The 22,377-nt window shown below is 41.4% G+C and overlaps 2 protein-coding genes across 2 annotated transcripts in view; both read right to left on the bottom strand.

Annotated features, from left to right (window-relative positions):
* Positions 1 to 4,621: 4,621 nt before the first annotated feature.
* yeats4 (YEATS domain containing 4) lies at positions 4,622 to 20,648 on the bottom strand. Its single transcript, XM_078567868.1, has 7 exons — positions 20,235 to 20,648; positions 10,221 to 10,340; positions 9,622 to 9,688; positions 8,419 to 8,513; positions 7,617 to 7,709; positions 7,133 to 7,220; positions 4,622 to 5,187 (listed from the first exon to the last, which is right to left on the bottom strand). Exons 1-7 carry the CDS (start codon positions 20,283 to 20,285, stop codon positions 5,018 to 5,020), a joined length of 684 nt encoding a protein of 227 aa, XP_078423994.1. The 5' UTR covers positions 20,286 to 20,648; the 3' UTR covers positions 4,622 to 5,017.
* Positions 10,223 to 22,377, bottom strand: part of cpsf6 (cleavage and polyadenylation specific factor 6) — an 84,785-nt gene continuing 72,630 nt past the window's right edge. Inside the window, exon 10 of the mRNA XM_078567867.1 lies at positions 10,223 to 10,340. The gene's annotated coding sequence lies outside the window, so the exon portion shown is untranslated. The remainder of the gene's footprint in view (positions 10,341 to 22,377) is intronic.

Raw genomic sequence — 22,377 nt, 5'->3', positions numbered from 1 at the left:
GGGGCGATAGCTCAATTCTCTCTTGTTGGAGCTGGCCATTGCTTGGCACTTGTGTGGCGTGAATATTACTTGTCACCCCGGGCCTGGATATTGTCCAGGTCTTGCTGCATTTGAACATGGACTGCTTCGGTATCTGAGGAGCCGTGAATGGTGTTGAACGTTGTGCAATCATCAGCAAACATCCTCATTTCTGACCTTATGATGAAGCAGCTGAAGATGGTTGGGCCTAGGACACTACCTTGAGGAGCTCCTGCGGTGATGTCCTGAAACTGAGATGATTGACCTTCAACAACCACAACCATCTTCCTTTGTGCTAGGTATGACTCCAACCAGCAGAGTTTTCCCCCTGATTCCCATTGACTCCAGTTTTGCTAGGGCTCCCTGATGCCACACTCAGGCAAATGCTACCTTGATGTCAAGGGCATTCAGTCTCAACTAACCTCTTGAGTTCAACTCGTTTGTCCATGTTTGAACCAAGGCTGCAATGTGGTCAGGAGCTGAGTGACCCGAGCAGGACCCAAACTAAGCGTCAGTGAGCAGTTTATTGCTAAGAAAGTGCCACTGATAGCAGTGTTGATGACCTCTTCCATCACTTTACTGATGATTGAGAGTAGACTGAAATTGGCCAGGTTGGATTTGTCTTGCTTTTTGAGTACAGGACATACCTCAGCAATTTTTCACATTGCCAGGTACGTGCCAGTGCTGTAGCTGTACTGGGACAGCTTGGCTAGGGGTGCAGCAATTTCTAGAGCACAAGTTTTCAGTACTATTGCCGGAATATTGTCAGGGCCCATAGCCTTTGCAGTACCCAGTGCCTTCAGCCGTTTCTTGATATCATGTGGCGGGTTGAATTGGCTGCAGACTGCCACCGTGATGTTGGGGACCTCTGGAGGAGGCCGAGATGGATCATCCACTCGGCTTTTCTGGGTGATGATTGTTGCGAATGCTTCAGCCTTATCTTTTGCACTTGTGTGCTGGGCTCCCCCATCATTGAGGATGGGGATATTTGTGGAGCCTCCTCCAGTGTGTTGTTTAATTGTCCACCACCATTCACGATTGATGTGGCAGGACTGCTTAGATCTGATTCGTTGGTTGTGGAATTGCTTAGGTCTGTCTAACGCTTGCTGCTTATACTATTTGGCACAGAAGTAGTCATATGTTATAGTTTCACCAGGTTGACACCTCATTTTTAGGTATACCTGGTACTGCTCCTGGCATGCCTTCCTACACTCTTCATGAGCCAGGGTTGATCCCCTGGCCTGCTGGTAATGTTAGAGTGGGGGATATGCCAGGCCATGAGGTTACTGATTGCGGTGGAGTACAATTCTGCTGCTGCTGATGGCCCAAAGCGCCTTATTGTTGCCCAGTCTTGAGTTGGTATATCTGTTCAAAATCTATTCCAATTAGTACGGTGGTAGTGCCACACAACACGATGGAGGGTATCCTCAATGTGAAGGCAGGATTTCATCTCCACAATGACTGTGCGGTAGTCATTCCTACCAATACTGTCATGGGCAGATGCCTCTGCAGCAGGCAGGTTGGTGAAGATAAGGTCGTGTGTTTTTCCCTATTTTCGATTCCCTCACCATCTGCCACAGACCCAGTATATCAGCTGTGTCCTTTAGGACTCGGCCAGCCTGGTCTGTCGTGGTACTACTAAGCCACTCTTGTGATGGACATTGAATTCCCCCATCCAGAGTATATTCTGTGCTCTTACCACCCTCAGCGCTTCCTCCAAGTGGTGTTCAGCATGGAGGAGTCTTGATTCATCAGCTGAGGTGGGGGTGGGGGGGGCGGCGGCGTGGAGACAGATGGTCTGTGGTAATTAGCAGGAGGTTTCCTTGCCCATGTTTGGGATCTAGGGTCAATTTTGGGAACTTCCATGGCAACTCCCTCCCGATGTATACCACTGTGTTGCCACCTTTGCTAAGTCTGTCCTGCTGGTGTGACAGGACATACCCAGGGATGGTGATAGTGGTGTCTAGGACATTATCTGTAAGGTATGATTCTATGAGTATGACTATGTAAGGCTTGATTAGTCTACAAGACAGCTCTCCCAATTTTGGTACAAGCCCCCAGACATTAGTGAGGACGACTTTGCAGGGTCAATAAGGCTGAATTTGCCATTGTCGTTTCCGGTGCCTAGGTCGATGCCGGGTGGTTTGTCCGGTTTCATTCCATATTGACTTGTTTAGCGGTTTAATACAACTGAGTGGCTTGCTAGGCCATTTAAGAGTCAGCCACATTGCTGTGGGTCTGGAGTCATATGTAGGCCAGACCAGGTAAGGATAGCAGATTTTCTTCCCTAAAGATTAGTGAACCAGGTTTTTTTTAAACAACAATCGACACAGTCATCATGAGACTTTTTAATTCCAGATATTTTATTGAATACAAATTCCACCATCTGCCGTGGTGAGATTTGAACCCGGGTCCTACAGCATTATCCTGGATCTCTGGATTACTAGTCTAATGCCAATACTACCACTATGCCATCCCGCAGGTTTGAAGGTAGGGATTTGGTGATGGAAGGGTTAGGAAGGATGAAGGTGAAAACTATTTTAAACCAAGATTACATGATAAAGTTACATGTGTGTAACTAATTATGTAACCATGATTTAAATTAAACTATCTGAACATGATTGGCGAAATTAGATGTTATACAGCTTAATCTTTCCAGTGAGCGGAGTAGTTGCTAATCATTTTTAAAATACAAACTTTTGAAACCTGTCAAAATGTTAAGTGAACTAAATTTAATACAATCTATATAATCATACATGTCTGAAACACAAAGTAACTTATTTGTTTAATGTGAAGATTCAATTATACTAAACTCAAACAAATAACAATTGTACGTAATTTGCTTTAAATTTGGTATAAAACTGGGCTTAGAAAAGTCAGGTTGTACTGACTAAAACATTAAACATTTAACTATAATTTGTATGCAGTGGATTATTTAATAGACCCTTGTTTAAACTCTGCAACTTCAAAGCTGCTTCCAGATTATCTCTGGTCTTCAGGCTCAGCAACTTAAAAAGAAAAGCATAATTATTGGAAAATATAAAAATTAACAATTTTATATCTTTTTTGCACATAATTGCCCACAGGTCTTTGATCATGAAATTGCCAAGCTAATCAGTTTGTGTGTACATTGAAGCACTTTACAACAGCATATTTATCAACCTGGCTCAATCATACAATCAGTGATTGTTCTATCTGGGCTGTCTTTTTACAAACAACTGAGATCAACAATAAAAAGGTCGACTTGTGACCAGTGTTAGAATTTAATATGTATTACTAATAGATTTTACATAAATATCTCATCCAGTTCCAGTGAATATATATTTATAAAAGCTTTGATGGCTTCCAGCTAAATTCCTGTATCAGGGATGATCTTCTGGTCTGTGGTCATCCAGTGAATGAACGGAAAAAATCTTCTCAAATCTTAAGTGTTTGTCAAATGGATAGTATGAAAAGGAAATGTTGTATTCTGAGAAATCATGGGTGTGCAGCCCAGGTAAATGAAGATTATATGCATTTTGAATAGAGAAATACAATTTCAGGTTTTGTTATTTAATGTTTCAGAACACAAATTGGAAAAGCATCAGTTTGGTTGAATGAATTCCCTGGCCTGGGGCCTTACCCCACATAGTGTGGATAGGAGATCCATAAACAAGCTTCACTGCTGGCATTTTATGGAGACATTATCTAATTCACCACCGACCCTTCTGGTAGTTGCATAATACAATGATAATGGAGTTGTTGACTAATCATTGCTATCAATCTCTATCGGTTACAACGGACCCAGACATGACACACGGAAAAACCCAGTGACAGAAAGCTTTGGGAACCAAAGTTACCTATTCCTCTCAAGTATTGCTACATCTACCATGTCATGTCTCAATTACTCACATTACTGCCTCCCACATTGTTACTTTTGAAATACATTTAATTTACATTTGAATTAATCAATACTAACTGCTTCCACCATCTCTCGAGGTTCAGCTCAATGTTGACCTTTTAATGCATCTGAACAACCAATGTGACTTCTAGTGCCAGATCACCTTGATCGGTCTGAAGCCGTGCCACTGTTTTTCATGTTGCTGTCAGATTCCAGTAGAGAGTAAGCCATCTTCCTTCAGTCTATTCATCTACAATGATCTGAGTCCAACAGCGAGAAATTAATTTTCTCTGTCAAACACCAAACCAACATTTGTGTGGACAGTCAACAGCATCAATTCTGATTCAAAATCAAAATAAGTTTTCCTCCAATAATCAAATGAATATTAGGGAACCCAGACAAGCTGAACAGTTTGTCAAGTACTCTCATTTGAAGAATTTGAGCAAAGTTTTTGGAACTGTTACTGGAGTGAGGTGGGGCGGGGGGGGGACATTTATTTTTTAAAAAGCTTGTTGGTGAAGGCACATAGAAGGTGGGCATTAAGTACTGAAAGAACCCAATATTGTACCAAAAATAAAGTTGAACTGCTCTGTAGCTTTACGTTATCTTACAAAACTATACAGCTCATTGAAACATATAATCATAACAGAAGAGTGTTGTAATGCATAAAATATTGTCCCAGTTATTTCCCCAATACAATTCTAATGCATGTGTACAGCACTGCAAGTTTAAAGAAAAATTGATTTATTTACACATATGCTTTAAAAATCAACTTTAACAAATACTTTAAATATAAAACATAAAAACACATACACAGAAAGTCCACATACAAAACAGCCACATCCTTTCCCTTTTCTTCTTTGTTGGACAATGCCATTTGGACCACCAGTAAGCTTGTTCAAGACGGGGTTCTCAAGTTAGATGTTAACAAGTTCATTTCGAAATTTAAAAAAAAAATCATTAGCTCTGGATTCTCTGAAGTATAATTTGATTGAATGATTTGACCTCCAGTCATTGAGCAGGCAATGCAAACTTTTGCTTTATAAAGAGCAAAACTGTTCTCAGCAAACGGCGTTAAATTATTTTTGAAGATTTCCAGTTAACTTTAATGAACATTTTTCAAGTTTCCTTTCCCTGATCATCATCTTCAATCTTTTTGATTTCACTCTTTAAATAGTTGATGGCTTCACGGCTTGCTTTCAATCTTTCTTTAAACTCTGCAATTTCAAAACTGGTCTTCTTCTTGGCAGCTTCCAGCTTTTCCCTGGTTTTCACCTCGAGCTCTGCAACTAAAAAAAAACACACATAAGAAGCATAAATTTTATAAGACTACCAAATTTAGATATTTTACATATTTCACTTTTGTACAGAATTGCTGACAGTTGTTTAAATAGTCACAAAACTGCCAGGGCAACTATTTCTGTGTACTTTAAAGCACCCTTTTCAATAGCTTTGAACTTTTGGGTGATTTATATATTGAAAATGAATTGCCTTTGGACTTGGGACTCATTTAGAAAAAACAAGGAGTTTTAAAAAAAATTAAATCATTCAGTTTCAAATCAAGAAGTACTAACAGCTGAAAATAGATATACTGAAGCATAATCCAGCTTTTAACGATTCTCAAATTAAAGGTCTTTCTCAGGGGGAGCAGGGTTAAGACACATTGTTGGCCCAGTTAAGCAGAAGTTTTACTCTCCAGCTGGCCTATACTATACCCAACTAGGATGTGCTTGGCATCAAAACTGGTTGAACAAAATGGATAAATATTCTAATCATAGTACGGATTATCCTTACACGGAGGAGCTTTGAAAAAACATAACTTACAAAAATAAAGGAAGGCAGGAAGGGAGAATAAGAGATGAAGAAAATATACACAGATTATGACAATATCTATAATAGAAATAGTCAATGTCAATCACTGGCTGTTGAGCTCCTCACTGTGTTTAATAAATGTATCATCTAAAGTGTGAAGGAGTAATCCTGACCATCAATCTCTCGTGTGCTCAGTTGATCAGCTGATCCAACCTACTTTGAAAACAGGAGTAATACAAGTGGCTTCAGTGACTAGGGAGTGGAAAATCTGCCAGGGTTTTCACTTCCGACTCCTAAAACCAGTAGGTAGACTTCAGTTGTGGACAAGATTAAGCTTGGTGTAACTTGCACAGCTAATTAACCTGCTGAACAGAGTGTCTAGGTTCATACTTAAAGGGCTAAGATGTTGAGGGACTGGCAAATGGCCACCACCTGTGTAAACTACCCCGGGGGATTTAGGTCATACATAGCATAAGCACTTTCCAGATTCTCAGGACATCACAAAGTGCTTCAAAGTCAATAAATTACTTTTGAAGTGTAGTCATTGTGGTTATGTAGGCAACCACAACAGCCAATCTTTGCACAGCAAGGTCCCAAAAACAGCAACCAGTTAATCAGTTTAGTTGGTGTTACAAACTAAGAGCTGAAAGGTGGGAATTGGCTAGCCAGCTCTTTTTCAGCCAGCACAGACACCAGGGATTGAACGGTCTCCTTCTGTGCCATAAATCTTTCTATTTAATTTGGACTGAACATTGGTCAGCACACCTAGACAACTTGTTGCTCTTCTGCAGCAAAAACCTTTACACCCACCTGAACAAACAATCAGGACTTCAAATCAATGTCTCATGTAAAAGCCGGCACCTGTGACAGTGCAGCACTTCCTGTACTGCACTTAAGTATCAGCCCTGGTAATGCACTCATGATCTGGAAAGGGATCTGATTACTTTTATTGTTGAATTCATGCTATGGGTGCTCCTGCACTGTTGGCCCATAAAATGTATATAGGTGGGTGGTGAGAAGTAGCCTTTCTGTATTAAACTGGTCACATTACTCGTTTTCATCATTTACGATCATTTGGAGATGGTCATCTGAGTCACATCTACTACACAATGCCAAGTATTTACAACTATTTGATGCAGACTGCTCAACTGGCAAAGAGAACTTTGAACTTGCAATATTTGATAATCGGGCAGCACATTACAACAGTGGCGCTTAAAAAATATAATTGACTGTGAAGCACTTTGGAATATCCAGAGGTTCCAAAAGGCACTATATAGACGCAAGTCATTCTACTGTCAGTAGTTACAAAGAGCAGTCTGAATTTATACTTGAGGAAACATTGTAATCAGGATCATATATAAGAATTACATAATTGTACTTTTCATGTAATTTAACTATACGGATATATTAACAGGATCTTACACTCAGTTTCATGTTTGTAGGCTCCAAGTGTCAATTGTCGAGATGTTGTCAACAGCTGTTGCATCATTGCAGTGGGATCTTGGAAAATCTAGATTCAAACACGGTTAAATGTAATAAATTTTAAGTTAGATTATCTAGATTTCTCTGTACATTTTTAAAACCACAGTGGTAAACTGAAGGCATTACTGTTACTTTTCTGTCAGCGAAAAATAATTTTTTTTGCGAAAGATTTTGTTCTATTCCGAGTTACGTTACTTTGATAGTATAAAACGTTTCAAACTCGAGGTAATTGGCCTTCAGTATTCTGACAAAATTAGGACAGGTGTCCCAAGAACGTGCAATATTTTCAGGGAACTTTCACCCTCACAAGAAAGTTTGAAAACTACCATTGCAGTCCCTGAAATTTGAATAAATTGCAATTTTATGGAATTAGTGAAGAATCTTTACATTCAGTGACCCTACAAGAACAACTTCTTGTGCTTACCATTTCATCATAAAATTCAGAGACCACAGTCTTTTTGCCCAACATTACATTACTATCAGACTGAAACAGCTTCAGCAAGTGATAGAGAGTCACCTGTTTACAACAGAAAGAGCACAGCTAGTTATTTAAATACAGAACATTTGAACAATGCGATACTAAAATCAGCAAAATAAGATGTTACCGAGGAGTTAATGCATACAGGAAGAAAGTTCAAGCCTTTATGTTCAGGTGTACTCAGGCTAATTCTACAGTAGGTCAGACACTGTCTCCTTAGTTGTTGTAACCCACATTCAGCGACTTGAAACTGTGAAAGCACTGGGTTAAAAGGATGTGCTTGAGAAGCATCACCTCATATGGAACATTAACCATTGGGGAAGAATTTCAATGGCTATTATCCACATTTGCGCTGCAACTTTGACCATTTCTGTGCAGTTTCGGCTGAAGTCACAGAGTGGGGAAATACCCCACTACCTTTAAACACAGGTATAACACAATTTTGGAGAAAAATAGACTAAATTTTCACCTAACCCCCAGCCTCCTCTCAGTTTCCAAGCGCATGATTGCTATCACCTATAGGAAGATACCTCGCCTATATTTTGCCCCTTCTTGCTGTGAGGGGAAGAGAATCAAAAGAAGAGTTGTGGCTGAGACTGTTTGAGAGCAAAAAGGGTGAAAGGGAGAGATTTAATTTCCAAAAATCCAATTGCAAGTTGCTAAACTTAGGGTACAGTATCTATAAATGCTATTCTTTGCTATCAAGATTTTTGCTAAGTTTGAAATGAGAAATTTGCTAGTTTCTTACCGGCCTTTCATTCGGATCTATGAAGAAAATTTTGATTATAATTTCAAATTCACCCCATCCAGTTTCAGTGATTTCATATGGTGGCTTGGTAACAACTGGAGAGGGGATAAAGAAAGGTAAATCAACTTCTTAAAAAGGTGTTTTACAGAAGTCTACTGGATTGAAGTATTCAACATATAGAGCAGAATTGCTGCACAAAAATGTATTTTCATCTCCACAATTCCATTGGAAGTTTGTAAATTTTTTTTAAACAAAGCTTGTTCTGGAGATGCAGATGACACTAGCAAGGCAGTATTTAATGCCCATCCCTAGTTGCCAGAGAATATTAGAAGTCAGCCACATTGAGATAGACTGAAGTCACATATTGGCTGTATCCCTTCCTTGAAGGACATTGTTGAACGTTAATGATACCTGTATCTCATGCTAGCTGACATATGACCAGACTCGCTGAATCCAATTTTCTGTCCGTGGTGGAATCGGCACTCGCAATTTCTTGTTGTTAGTCCAATATCTTAAATCATCAAACCCTCCCTCCCACAACTCGCCAGATGTAGCAGCACTGAACTGGTCAGAAATTATCTTCCTGATATTTCCTATTACATTCAAATTGTAAGGCACCAGCCAAGATTCTCCATTACACGAGAAGGAATCCATTCATTCTCAAAAAAAAAAGCCAAGTGCTGATGTGCACCAAAGTTATGATTTGGTTGTATATTTTACAGTTTTAGAAACAACGCACAACTAGGAAAGACATAAAAATCACCTAAAATTTAGTATAGAATCCCTTTGACTTTACAGAATTTTTTTCTTTCATCTGAGGCTTTTGCATTATTATTGAAGTTTTTTGAAACCATGCGATTAGAATCATTTATGTGCAGTTCAGGATAATCATAGATATAACATGCTTTCTGTCTGTGTGATCTTCATGGCAAAACTTGACCTGTTGATGATGTCTGTTAACAGCATAACACCTTGTAACACATTAGTTCAGAATACCACACAGATCACAGTAATCGCAATTCTAGATTACAAAACAATTATTAATATGCCCAATTATCTTCCAATATCCAGTTCTGGCAACAAACTTACAACAGAAATATTAACCTGTCTTTAGAGATGAACCTGTATATTTCCAGCAATTTGTTTCTATTTTTCACAACTCTGCAAAATATGCTTCAGTAAGATTTTTAAAAAAAAACTTGCCTCTCAGGGGGTTTCCATAGCTTTCATGCAACTTGAACTGAATTTTCTTTACATATGCAGACATGTCCTGCAACAAAAAATATTTAGTGCTCATCAGGTTGGTCTCTTACAATTAAAAAAGTATACAAATAGTGTGAAGACATTCTGATCATAGAGTGGGGCTTGAACCCATAACCTTATGATTCAGCTGTGAGAGTGCTACCACTGAGCAAAGGCTAACACAACAAGGCAGCAAACCAATGACTTTCTTGATCCGTATAAATCAGTGACTTGCTGTTTTAACCTGAAGTTTATTCTTTGATATCAGGGGAATAGAAATTTTATAAACACAGAATACTCATGATTTAATTTTCCAGATGAGGCTTGTGCCGGGCTTTATTCACAAACTTGAAGCAGTACCAAAATTAATCACTTAAAACGTAAACCAAAAATTTTGCTAGAAAGGTCATCTTATTCAATTCATGTTAGAGTGTACAAGGAATGATGTGGTCTGAAAGAAAGCACGATACAATGAATTATATGTTTTGCATTACAATGTGTTCCATACACTGTTACAGTTTTTCTAATATACATACCAAGGACTAAATAGCAGAACTCACTTCATTCCTGTAAGGTTTTACATACACCGTCCACTGGTGAGTGTGTCCATCTTCCTCTCGTTTCTTTCCAAAATAACGAGCAACATTTCCAAAGACTATCGGTTTAACTATTGTGACACCCTATAGATGTAAGAATATTAAGAAAATATGTTTTAGTTTCTCAATGTTTTCTAAACCTTAGGGAATGTTGAGCTCTTAAAGAAAAAAGTACAGAAAAGAATGCAAGAAAGCAAAAAATTATATACTTTGATACCAAGTTGCAGCAGACAATGCAAAAGGAACATATTAAAAGTAGTCACCCCTCAATCACGAAGCAGCCTTTCTTGTTGAGAGTTAAGTAACTTACTCAAGAACAATCCCCATAAAGGAGTAATTACGATACAGTGATCAAATTCAAACATTAGCAAACCACAGATGCAAAGCTGCAGCAATTTACAACACTCACCTGAATTCCAAGGATTAAATATTGCCCAGTAATCAGAGGTCAACAGATTTTTGGTTGCTAAGAGAATTGAGGGATATGGGGATAGAGCGGGAAGATGGAGGTGAGATAGATTATCGGCCATGATTTTGCTGAATGGCTGAGCGAGCTCAAAAGGCTCAAATGGCCCACTCCAGCTCCTACTTCTGATGTTCTTACTTAAATCACTCTATAAATATGGTATGGTATGCATTAGTTTATTTTATGCCCAAAATTAATACACTCAGTTTTATGCTGGCCTTGACTCCAGACGGGACACTTGGACAGCATATTGGAAGGCACTTATGGACCTATGACCCAAGCAAGAATCAGTGCATATTATACATGTTGGCAACTGCACGCCATCCATCTGTACTGAGTAGGTTCAAGATCTTCACTCAGCACAAATCAAATTTATTAGGTCTAATGGTTAGGATTTGGCACGAACACTGCCGTGGCCCAGGTTTATTTACGAATATACAAACGAATTAAGAGCAGCAGTAGGCCACTCGGCTCCTCGAGTCTGCTCTGCCATTCAATAAGATCATGGCTGATCTGAATGTAACCTCAACCCCACATTCCTGCCTACTCCCCGATAACCTTTCACCCCCCCCCCACCCTTGTTAATCAAGGATCTATCTAGCTCTGCCTTAAAAATATTCAAAAACTTCACTTCCACCACCTTTTGAGGAAGAGAGTTCAAAGACTCACAATCCTCAGAAAAAAAATTCTCCTCATCTCGGTCTTAAATGAGCGACGCCTTATTTTTAAACAGTGACCCCTAGTTCTGGATTCTCCCACAAGAGGAAACATCCTCTCCACATCCACCCTGTCACGACCCCTCAGGATCTTGAAGGTTTCAATAAAGTCACCTCTTATTCTTCTAAACTCCAATGGATACAAGCCTAACTTGTCCAGCCTTTCCTCATGAAGGCAATCCACTTATTCCTTGTATTAGTCTAGAAAACCTTCTCTGAACTGCTTCTAACACATTTACATCTTTGTTTAAATAAGGAGACCAGTACTGTAGACAATACTCCAGATGTGGTCTCACCAATGCCCTGTACAACTGAAGCATAACCTCCCTACTTCTGTAATCAATTCCCCTCACAATAAATGATAACATTCTATTAGCTTTCCTAATTACCTGCTGTACCTGCATACTAACCTTTTGTGATTCATGCACTAGGGCACCCAGATCCCTCTGCACCTCAAAGCTCTGCAATTTTGCACCGTCGATAATAAGCTTCTTTTCTACCCTTCCTGCCAAAATGAACAATTTCACATTTGCCCACATTACACTCCATTTGCCAGATCTTTGCCCACTCACAACCCATCTATGTCACTTTGTAGCCTCTTTATGTCCTCTTCACAATTTACCTTGCTACCTACCTTTGTGTCATCAGCAAATTTAGCAACCATTGCTTTGGTCCCTTCATCCAAGTCATTTATATAAATTGTAAAACGTTGAGGCCCCAGCACTGATCCCTGTGGCACACCACTCATCTCACCCTGCCAATCAGAAAAAGACCCATTTATGCCAACTTTCTGCTTCCTGTTAGCTAGCCAATCTTCTATCCATGCCAATATGTTATCCCCTATACCATGAGCTTTTATTTTCTGCAATAACCTTTGATGTGGCACTTTATCAAATGCCTTCTGGAAATCTAAGTACAGTACATCCATTGGTTCCCCTTTATCCACAGCACATGTGACTCCTTCAAAGATCACCAATAAATTGGTTAAACATGATTTCCCTTTTACAAAACCATGTTGACTCTGCCTGATTGTCTTGAATTTTTCTAAGTGCCCTGCTATAACATCTTAAATAATAGACAGGGAATGAGGCTTTCCTGGCACAGACACGATGGGCCAAATGGCTTCCTTCTAAATTTCTATGATTATCTTGGCCCAGCATCAAAAGACTGTACAAATAAAAAGAGACCAACTCTCATTTAAAAAGAAAACTCTTATCCACCTTTTAGAAACACTGGCAACACTGAGCATGGTGGCTGGTACTATTTGCAGAGATTGGTGCTTGGCACAGAACCATAAAGTAAAGCCGTTTGATTGAAAGAGAGGAGCAACCTTAAAATTTCACAACACAAAATGTACATTAAGTTCATTTCCAAAGTTTCCTAACATTTTTCCCTTCTGTTTACTACCAGCTTGATCTGGAAATGCTACATAACGGATTCCATAATATACCAAATTTATCACGAGATTATGTAATTACAAACATGATGAAATGAGGGGTTGTCCTCCCAAGAAATGACAATGGTGAAGTTAGGGGAATTGCTGAAATACTTAACCATTGCTTTTCAACAATGCTCACACAAGAAATGGGAGAAATCACAGAATGGTTATAGCACAGGAGGCCATTCAGTCCAGTGTGTCTGTGCCAGCTCTCTGCGAAAGCAAATCGCCATTTTCCTATAGCCCTGCAATTCTTTTCTTTTCAGATAATTATCCTATTGTCTTTTGATGGCCTTGATTGAATCTGCTCCCATCGGGGAAGTGAATTCCAGATCCTAAACACTTTCTGCAATAAAAAGGTTTTCCTCATGTCACCATTACTTCTTTTGCCATTCATCTCAAATTGGTGCCCTCTAGTTCTCGATCCTTCCACCAACTTGAACAGTATTTCCCCATCTACTCTGTCCAGATCCCTCATGATTTTGAAAACCTCCATCAAATATCCAAAGAGAACGGTCCCAGGATTTCCGGTTTATCCATGTAACTGAAGTCCGTCATCCCTGCAACCATTTGCAAGAGTCTTTGTTGCACCCTCTCTAGTGCCTTCACATCCTTCCTAAAGTGTGGTGCCAGGATTGAGAACAATTCTCCAGCTGAGGCAGAATCAGCGTTTTATACAGATTTATCAAATCTTCTTTGTTTTTGCATTCTATGCCTCTATTTATAAAGCCCAGGTTCCAGTAAGCTTTATTACCTGCTCCGCCACCTTCAATAATTTGTGCACAAATACCCCCAGGTTGTTCTGCTCCTGCACCCAAAATGGCAAAATTGAAAGTATAGGTTAAAGGTGAATATAGACTGAAAAGGAATTAAATCACAAGAAAGGGCATAATTGGAGCGGTTGCTCTTGCTTGAAGTGGATTGGACTCCTGGCTCCGACAGCTCTCAGGTGCCCGAGAGAACTGGCTGCGAATACTCTAGGGAATGGGGTTCACAACAGGGGGGGTCTGCAACGCTCAAGATGTTCACAAGAAGATTTCAAGGGGCCCACCCAAAATAGTCAGAGAATGTGTAGAACGTGGGCCTGTGCTGCTCTCTCCAATGACTTTTAAACGCGCGCTTGAGAACCACGACCACTTGGTTCAGCCGTTGGGAGAGTAACAGAGTTTCGCCACTGGCACAGGTGCGAAAGGTTTGAGCTGCAACACGTTGCTTGTGTCTTTACACCCGCAACTGAGGCTTGATCTGCCCAGCACCAGCAACAAGGTTCACAATAAGCAAAACAAAAAATAAATACTCATGGTGTATTGTATAACAACTTTTAATCTGAAAATATACTTATGTTGTGTTATAGGGGATCAGTAGAATTTTTACAACACGGTGGTGGGGGGGGGGTGGCTCAGAAGGAAAATGGTCAAGAACCCTGCCCTAGGGGATATTTTTCACACTTCACTGGACACAGGCAAAATCACAAAGGAGTCGGAAAAAAGAAAAAGGATGAGGATGAGCCATCAAATTATGGACCTGTAAACCTTACTGACAACTGTTGAGCTTTAAAGTTTTAATGAAGGACAGTACGCGGGAACATCTCAAATGGTTGGTGTGGGGGAGGGATGGTGTGTGAGTTAACATTAGAGAATCAGCAGTTTTAGGAGTAGGAATTCATGCTTGACTAATTTATTGCAATTCCATGAGGAGGTGACATAGCTGGCAGATGTTATCCAGATGAGTGCGTATTACAATGGATTGCTAAGTGACTGGTAGACAGACAATAACTGGTCGTAAAAAATTGGCACTCCAGTCAATTACCTGCCTGAGTTCATTGCAGGGGCCACTTGTTTATAATTTTTATACATAATTTAGAGGAAGGGACTATGAACAAGAAATAGAAGGAGTCGACCATACGGCCCCTTGAGCCTGCTCTGCCACTTATTAAAATAGTGGCTGATCCTCAACCTCAATGCCACTTTCCTGCCAAACACCCAATTCCTTGGAGTCCAAGATCTATTGATCTCAGCCTTAAATATAGCCAACGACTGATCATCCACAGACCTCTCAGGTAAAGAATTCCAAAGGCTCGCAAACCCTCTGAGTGAAGACATTTCTCCTACTTTCATCCCCTTATTCTGAGATACTGCCCCTCATTCTGGGCGCTCCAGGCAGGGGAAACAACCTCTCAGCATTTACCTCGTCAAGCCCCTTCAAAATCTTATGTTTCATTGAGATAAACCGCAGAGTGTACAGGCCCAATCTACTCAATCTTTCCTCGCCCAGAAATCAATCTAGTGCACCTTTGTTTCATGCCATGTCCTTCCTTAGGTATGAAGGCCAAAACTACACACAGTGCTCTAAGTTATGGCCTCACCAAAGCCGTGTCCAATTGCAGCGAGACTCGCTTAACCCTTATGCTCCAACGCCCTTGCAATAAAGGCCAACGTGACTTTTGCCCTAAACAAAAACAGAAATACCTGGAAAAACTCAGCAGGTCTGGCAGCATCGGCGGAGAAGAACAAAGTTGACGTTTCGAGTCCTCACGACCCTTCAACAGAACTATGTAAAAATAGGAGAGGGGTGAAATATAAGCTGGTTTAAGGTGGGGGGAGAGAAGTGGGGCGGGGTGGGGGGTGGGGGCCTTGGTTGTAGGGACAAGCAAGCAGTGATAGGAGCAGATAATCAAAAGATGTCACAGGCAAAAGAACAAAGAGGTGTTGAAGGTGGTGATATTATCTAAAAGAATGTGCTAATTAAGAATGGATGGCACGTCACGCAAGGTACAGATAGCTCTAGTGGGGGTGGGGTGAAATAAGACTAAAAGGGCATAAAAGGTATAGATTTAAAAATAATGGAAATAGGTGGGAAAAGAAAAATCTATATAAATTATTGGAAAAAACAAAAGGGATGGGGAAGAAACGGAAAGGGGGTGGGGATGGAGGAGGGAGTTCAAGATCTAAAGTTATTGAACTCAATATTCAGTCCGAAAGGCTGTAAAGTGCCTAGTCGGAAGATGAGGTGCTATTCCTCCAGTTTGCGTTGAGCTTCACTGGAACAATGCAGCAAGCCAAGGACAGACATGTGGGCAAGAGAGCAGGGTGGAGTGTTAAAATGGCAAGCGACAGGGAGGTCTGGGTCATTCTTGCGGACAGACCGAAGGTGTTCTGCAAAGCGGTCGCCCAGTCTGCGTTTGGTCTCACCAATGTAGAGGAGACCGCATTGGGAGCAACGAATGCAGTAGACTAAGTTGGGGGAAATGCAAGTGAAATGCTGCTTCATTGAAAGGAGCGTTTGGGCCCTTCGACGGTGAGGAGAGAGGAAGTGAAGGGGCAGGTGTTGCATATTTTGCGTATGCATGGGGAGGTGCCATAGGTGGGGGTTGATGAGTAGGGGGTGATAGAGGAGTGGACCAGGGTGTCACGGAGGGAATGATCCCTACGGAATGCCGCCAGGGGAGGGTGAAGGGAAGATGTGTTTGGTGGTGGCATCATGCTGGAGTTGGCGGAGGATGATCCTTTGAATGCGGATGCTGGTGGGGTGATAAGTGAGGACAAGGGGGACCCTATCATGTTTCTGGGAGGGAGGAGAAGTCGAGAGGGCGGATGCGCGGGAGATGGGCCGGACACGGTTGAGGGCCCTGTCAACGACCGTGGGTGGAAAACCTCGGTTAAAAGAACTTTTGCCCTCCTAATTGCTTGCTGTACCCACTCATTTTCTTGTACGTGGACATCCAAATCCCTCTGAATGCCAACATTTAACAATTTCTCACCATTTAATAAAAAAAAGGTTATTCACTTTAGTAGAATAGAAAAACATTTACCAACATTATATTCCAACTCTCACCTTCTTGCCCACTCACAACCTACTGTAACAACCTTTGACCTGGGAGCAGTAAAGTAATAAAAATTTGTAATTTCCTTAAATTGTAGTTGTTTTTAAGAATGTTTGGAAAGAACTTTAAGAGTCTGCAACAATAGGAAAGGGATCAATTGTAATTTTCTTGGATAAGTAGCACTAGTCCATGTTACCTGGCAACTGTTGACCTAGAAGCAGTGCCAACAGGAAGCTAAGACCAGAAGCCATGTGGCAGGCAGACAGCAGGGAGAGCTGCTGACAAAGGAGAGCTACAAGCAGAGGAGCTGGAGGGTGAAGGCGATCAGTGCACAGGTGCAGACACAAAGAGAAAGCAGGCAGAAACGGAAAGAGGAACACATTCTTGTGAGGAAAAGAAGCAAATCACTCTCAGGAAGAAGTCAGTTATTTTGTTTGGCAGAAAAGGAGATGGGAGCTCTTGGTGACACTCCGCAAGCTGGCTAAAAAGGTCTAAAACCTGGAAAACTATAAATAACTTGGAGACGTTAAAGAGCTGGGTGTTTTCCCTGAAATGGCCAAATCGTGAACCAGCTGTTATTGGTTGGTTGGTTGAAAAGGTACTCTGGAAAGCTTCACCATCAGGACTGTCGTGACCCAAAGGGAGAGAGGGTTCACACAAGCATGTCTTAATGATAATTGTACCATGGAACTCAATGGTGAAAGCTGTTGTCGGATAGGACTCTTGACCTACCCTGCGTGAATAAAGAGCAGCATATTACAGAAATGTGTAGCTATGTAGTGCCACATTTGTGCAGGGACTGATGTGAATGCTTGTGATTGCTTAGGATTTATCTTTATTCTTTAGACTATTTAAAGTGAAACTTACCTTTTTATTTGAAGTATCATTTTACTGTTAATTCATGTGTAATTTGCATTGGTTCTGGTTTGTGTTAAAGTAAAAGCTACTAAAAGTCTTGTTGGTAATTTCTTCTATTGGGGTCATTCAGTAAATTTGGTTATTTTGGTTTACGGGTTGCCCCCAGGGATCATAACAGTATCGAAATCCTTTTCCAGCTGCTGTCCCCTCCTCACAGCTTGCTTTTCCACCTAGTTCTGTACCGTCAGCAAACTTAGATACATTACACTCACTCCCTTCACCGAAGTCATTAATGCATAGTTGAGGCCCCAGCACAGATCCATGTGGATCCCCACTAGTTACAGCCTGCCACTTGAAAAAGACATGCTTATTCCTACTCTCCATTTTCTGGCCTTTATCCAATCCTCTATCCATGCTATTACATTACCATCAACCTTACGAGCCTTTAACTTGTACAACAACCTCTTGTACAGCGTCTTTTTGTATTCATTCTTGGGACGTTAGTGTTGCTGGCAAAGCCAGCATTTATTACTCATCCATAATTGTCCCCGAGAAGTTGGTGGTGAGCTGCATTCATGAACCACTGCGGTCCATGTGGCGCAGGTACATCCACAGTGCTTTCTGTAACAGTTTGATACTGAGTGGTTTGCTATGCCATTTCAGAGGGCAGTTAAGAATCAAGCACATTGCTGTGGATCTGGAATCATGTGCAAGACAGGCTGGCTAAGGATGGCAAATTTCTTATCGAATGCCCTTTGAAAATCAAAATATATTACATCCATTGGTTCCCCCTTATCTACCCAGTTAATTACATCCTCAAAAAACTTTTTTCAAACACAATTTCAAACAGCATGTTGACGCTGCCTAAACATACCGTAGATGTCGATGTATAAGTCAACCTTCAAAGTCTAAAAAAGCCCTCCAAAAACAGGGGTCAACTTATACGTCAATATAAAAGTGAATTTGCAAAAAGTGTGGGTGGTCACCATTTTGAAATGTCATTGAAATCCGACGCAAAGAATGGGCGTGTGTTAAACCCTTGTGCATCTTCGAAACAATTGCCTGCTTGATCCCTTGCACCCAGTTATATGGTACTAGTAAGTACAACATCCATTTGTGGGGTGAGAAATTGAGGTTGACTAATAATATAACATATCATGGCTGAAAAAAGGTGAGGGGAGAAGGGGGGGGGAAAGAATGGGGGAATCAATTTATATGCTGAGTAGATGCAAAAACATTATTTTTGGAGGGCTGGAAAATGGGGTCATCTTAAACGTTGGGTCAACTTATACGCCGTCATTTACAGTATTATGATTTTCTAAGTGCCCTGTTACCAATTCCTCAATAATGCATTCCAGCATTTTCCTGACTACTGATGTCAGGCAAACTGTTTTCTCTCTCCCTCCTTTACTGAATAACAGTGCCCGATTTGCTATCTTTCAATCCACTGGGACAGTTCCGGAAACTAGCAAATATTGGAAGATCACAGCCAGGGCATCGCATATCTCTGCAGCGATCTCTTTTCGAATCCCAGGATATCGACCATCAAGACCAGGGCACTTGTCGTCCTTCATTCTCGTTAATTTCTCCAATACATTTTATTTTCTAATTTAATTACTTTTAAGTTCCTATACCACATGGGGACTGCAGGAGTCCAAAAAGGCAACTCGCTTATCACCACCTTCGGGATGGGCAACAAACACAACGATTCCCATTTTCCATAACATCATCATTAAAAAAAAAAACCTAATTAATTAATCCTGTCTCGTTACACAAAAAGTACAATCTTAAAACAGCTTCTTCCCAGTTTGGTTCCAACCCACCATCCATAATAAAAAAAAAGGGTCACAATTTGAATAGACGACTGGTCAACATGACCCTTAATAAAGGTGACCGGTTTGTGTAGAGAGAAATAGCTGATGAAATGTAGCAGAGGAGTGGGTGTGGATATGGCATAAGGGTTAGCAGATACGGCATAAGGGTTAGCAGATACGGCATAAGGGTTAGCAGATACGGCATAAGGGTTAGCAGATACGGCATAAGGGTTAGCAGATACGGCATAAGGGTTAGCAGATACGGCATAAGGGTTAGCAGATACGGCATAAGGGTTAGCAGATACGGCATAAGGGTTAGCAGATACGGCATATGGGTTAGCAGATACGGCAGGCAGGCAGAAAAGTTTATCGCAGCTTGGGTTCTCTGTTTTTCCTGGAGACCTACAACGAGAGTAATCATAACCATCCTGGGTGTTTAACTCCACATCCATTTCAAGCCAGTTTGCACCTTTTTCCCACCTCTTTCTTCGACAGTTTTTCACGTGAGAGACTAAAGGACAAAGCAGACACCATTGGTTATCTGTTGTGTTCTATCCTTGCTCACCCTGTATTTACCCCCCACCCCAGACGATGGGGCAAATACAGATGAACATCATTTAGTCAATGCAGCCCCTAATGTGACATCAATTCCCTGCGGAAGTGTAAAATTTTTACTGTGTTGTCCTATGTCCAACAAAAGGAGTCACTTATTCTGACTGGTTTGCGAAGCCGCTTATGGTCGTTAATAACAACTCTTATCATTAACTCTTAACACATTTTACAAATGCTAAAACTTTCTTATGTCTCCTGTTCTCAGAGGGGGGTTGGATTTGCTGCTGGCGAACCGGCAAAGACGCTTTTACCTTCACTCTCCCTCCCGAGTCAGGACCGAATTCCGCCATTCTCTTGAACATATTGTTGGAGCGACACCGCTTCCGGAATCAGACCCGAGCCCGCGGTTTCTCGGCAGCACCGGCTGGAGCCACTAGGCCGCAGCGGCCTTCCCTGCCCTGCCCTCGCCTTGGCCCCCGGCTTACCGCTCCCCCTGCTGGACCCTGGGGGAACTGGCCCGCTTCGCCTCACTCGCTCCCCGCCAAACGCTTGCTTCTCCCTCAGTGACACGGAGCGAAGCCGGGACCGCCCGCTTCTCGGAGTTACCTTCACTTTTTTGGCGCCACCGGCTTCACTCCCTCACCAAAATGGTTCCACCGCCTTCCCCTCATCGACATGGCGGCCGCATCCGCCCGTCGCGTTCCCTCATCGACATGGCGGGCCGCATCCTCCCGCCTCGTTCCCTCCTCAAGATGGCGGCCACATCCTTCTGCCTCATGCCCTCACCAACATGGCGGATACACCATCCCATCTTGTCCTCTTTGCTCCGATCTCCTTCATACTCTCAACTTGTTCTAACGAAAAGCCATCGGCCTAAAATGTTTACTCTCTTTTTCTCTGCACTGATGGTGCCTATCCTGCCGAGTAGTTTTTTTTTGCAATTATATTTAGCCCTAGGTAGACCTTCCTCCCACTTCCCTGTCGAGCCATTCAGCCAGAGATACCTGACCAGATTAACCAGCTGAATGGGGAGATTTCAGCTCCTCTGAAATGGAGAGGCCCAGGAACAGGGAAAGAAAAAATTAGATCATCAGGACTCTTGCAAAAGCAAGATTACTCAGAATAAAGCGTAGGCCCAGCCATTGTCAGCTGCTTCGTCAATGACCTTCCCTCCCTCATTAGGTCAGAAGTGGGGATCTTCATTGATGATTGTACAATGTTAAGTTCCGTTCACGACTCCTCAGATAATTAAGCAGTCTGTACGCACATGCAGTAAATTCTGGGCTAAGTGACAGTTAACATTTGTTAACACAACTGCCAATGACTCCAGCAAGAGAGAATAATGACATCCAACGGCATTATCATCAACGAATCCCCCACTATCAACTTACTGGGGTTTACTACTGACCAGAAACTGAACTGGAGCAGCCTATAAATACTGTGGCTACAAGTGCAGGTCAGAGGCTAGGAATTCTGCAGCAAGTAACTCTCCTCCTGCCACACCAAAGCCTGTCCACCATGTACAAGGTAAATCAGGAATATTGTCAACTTGCCTGGATTAGTGCAACTTCAACAACGCTCTAAAGAAGTTTAATACCATCCAGGACAAAACAACCTGATTGGTCAGCACTCCATTCACCACCTTAAACATTTACAGTAGTGTGTACCATCCACAAGATACACTACAGCAACTCACCAATGGCCTTCTGAGAACACTTTCGAAGCCCTTGAAGGACATGGGAACACCACCAGTTGCACGTTCCCCTCCAAATTGCACACCATCCCGACTTGGAAATATATCACTGTTCCTTCACTGTCTTTGGGTCAAAATCCTGGAACGCCTTCCTTAACAGCACTGTGGGTAGCACTATGGGTGTACCCATGTCTGCAGCAGTTTAACAAGGTGGCTCTCAATCACTTCTTAGGGCAACTAGGAATGGGCAATAGTCCACATCCCACAAACAAATAAAACAAGCAAATCTGAAAGATGTGACAGCACACTGCTGCCACTTTGTGCAGGTGCTGTGAATGTTTAAGGTGTGGATGGAATACCGATCAATCGTGTTGTTTTGTCCTGGATGGTCAGTGTCAAAACTCGTAAAATAAGCAACACCAATGAAAACATGGGGCACAAATGTGTAATTATATTGTTGTGTATTCAGTTTCATTTTATAATAATATGGATTTGTCAAATATATTTATACATGTTCCCTTGTACCTAGTTATGTGTGCATGGGTTATGACCATATTTGAGGAAGCATTTGGAGGAATAAGCTGGAGAAACAAAGAAAATATTGTACCAGTGGTGTTTAACTCATTATGTGTTGACTGTGAAGGATTCAACATTTATGAATTCAGAATGTTTCAAGTGAATTCTGTTTTTTTTTCCCTCACAAAATATAAATATTTCAAAAATCCAATAATTGCCAATACCTTAGTCTTAAATATTTATAC

Source organism: Cetorhinus maximus, chromosome 22, assembly GCF_964194155.1.
Source record: "Cetorhinus maximus chromosome 22, sCetMax3.hap1.1, whole genome shotgun sequence".
Lineage (NCBI taxonomy): Eukaryota > Metazoa > Chordata > Chondrichthyes > Lamniformes > Cetorhinidae > Cetorhinus > Cetorhinus maximus.
Note: the sequence above shows the minus strand (reverse complement) of the source record. Positions and strands in the feature narration are given on the sequence as shown.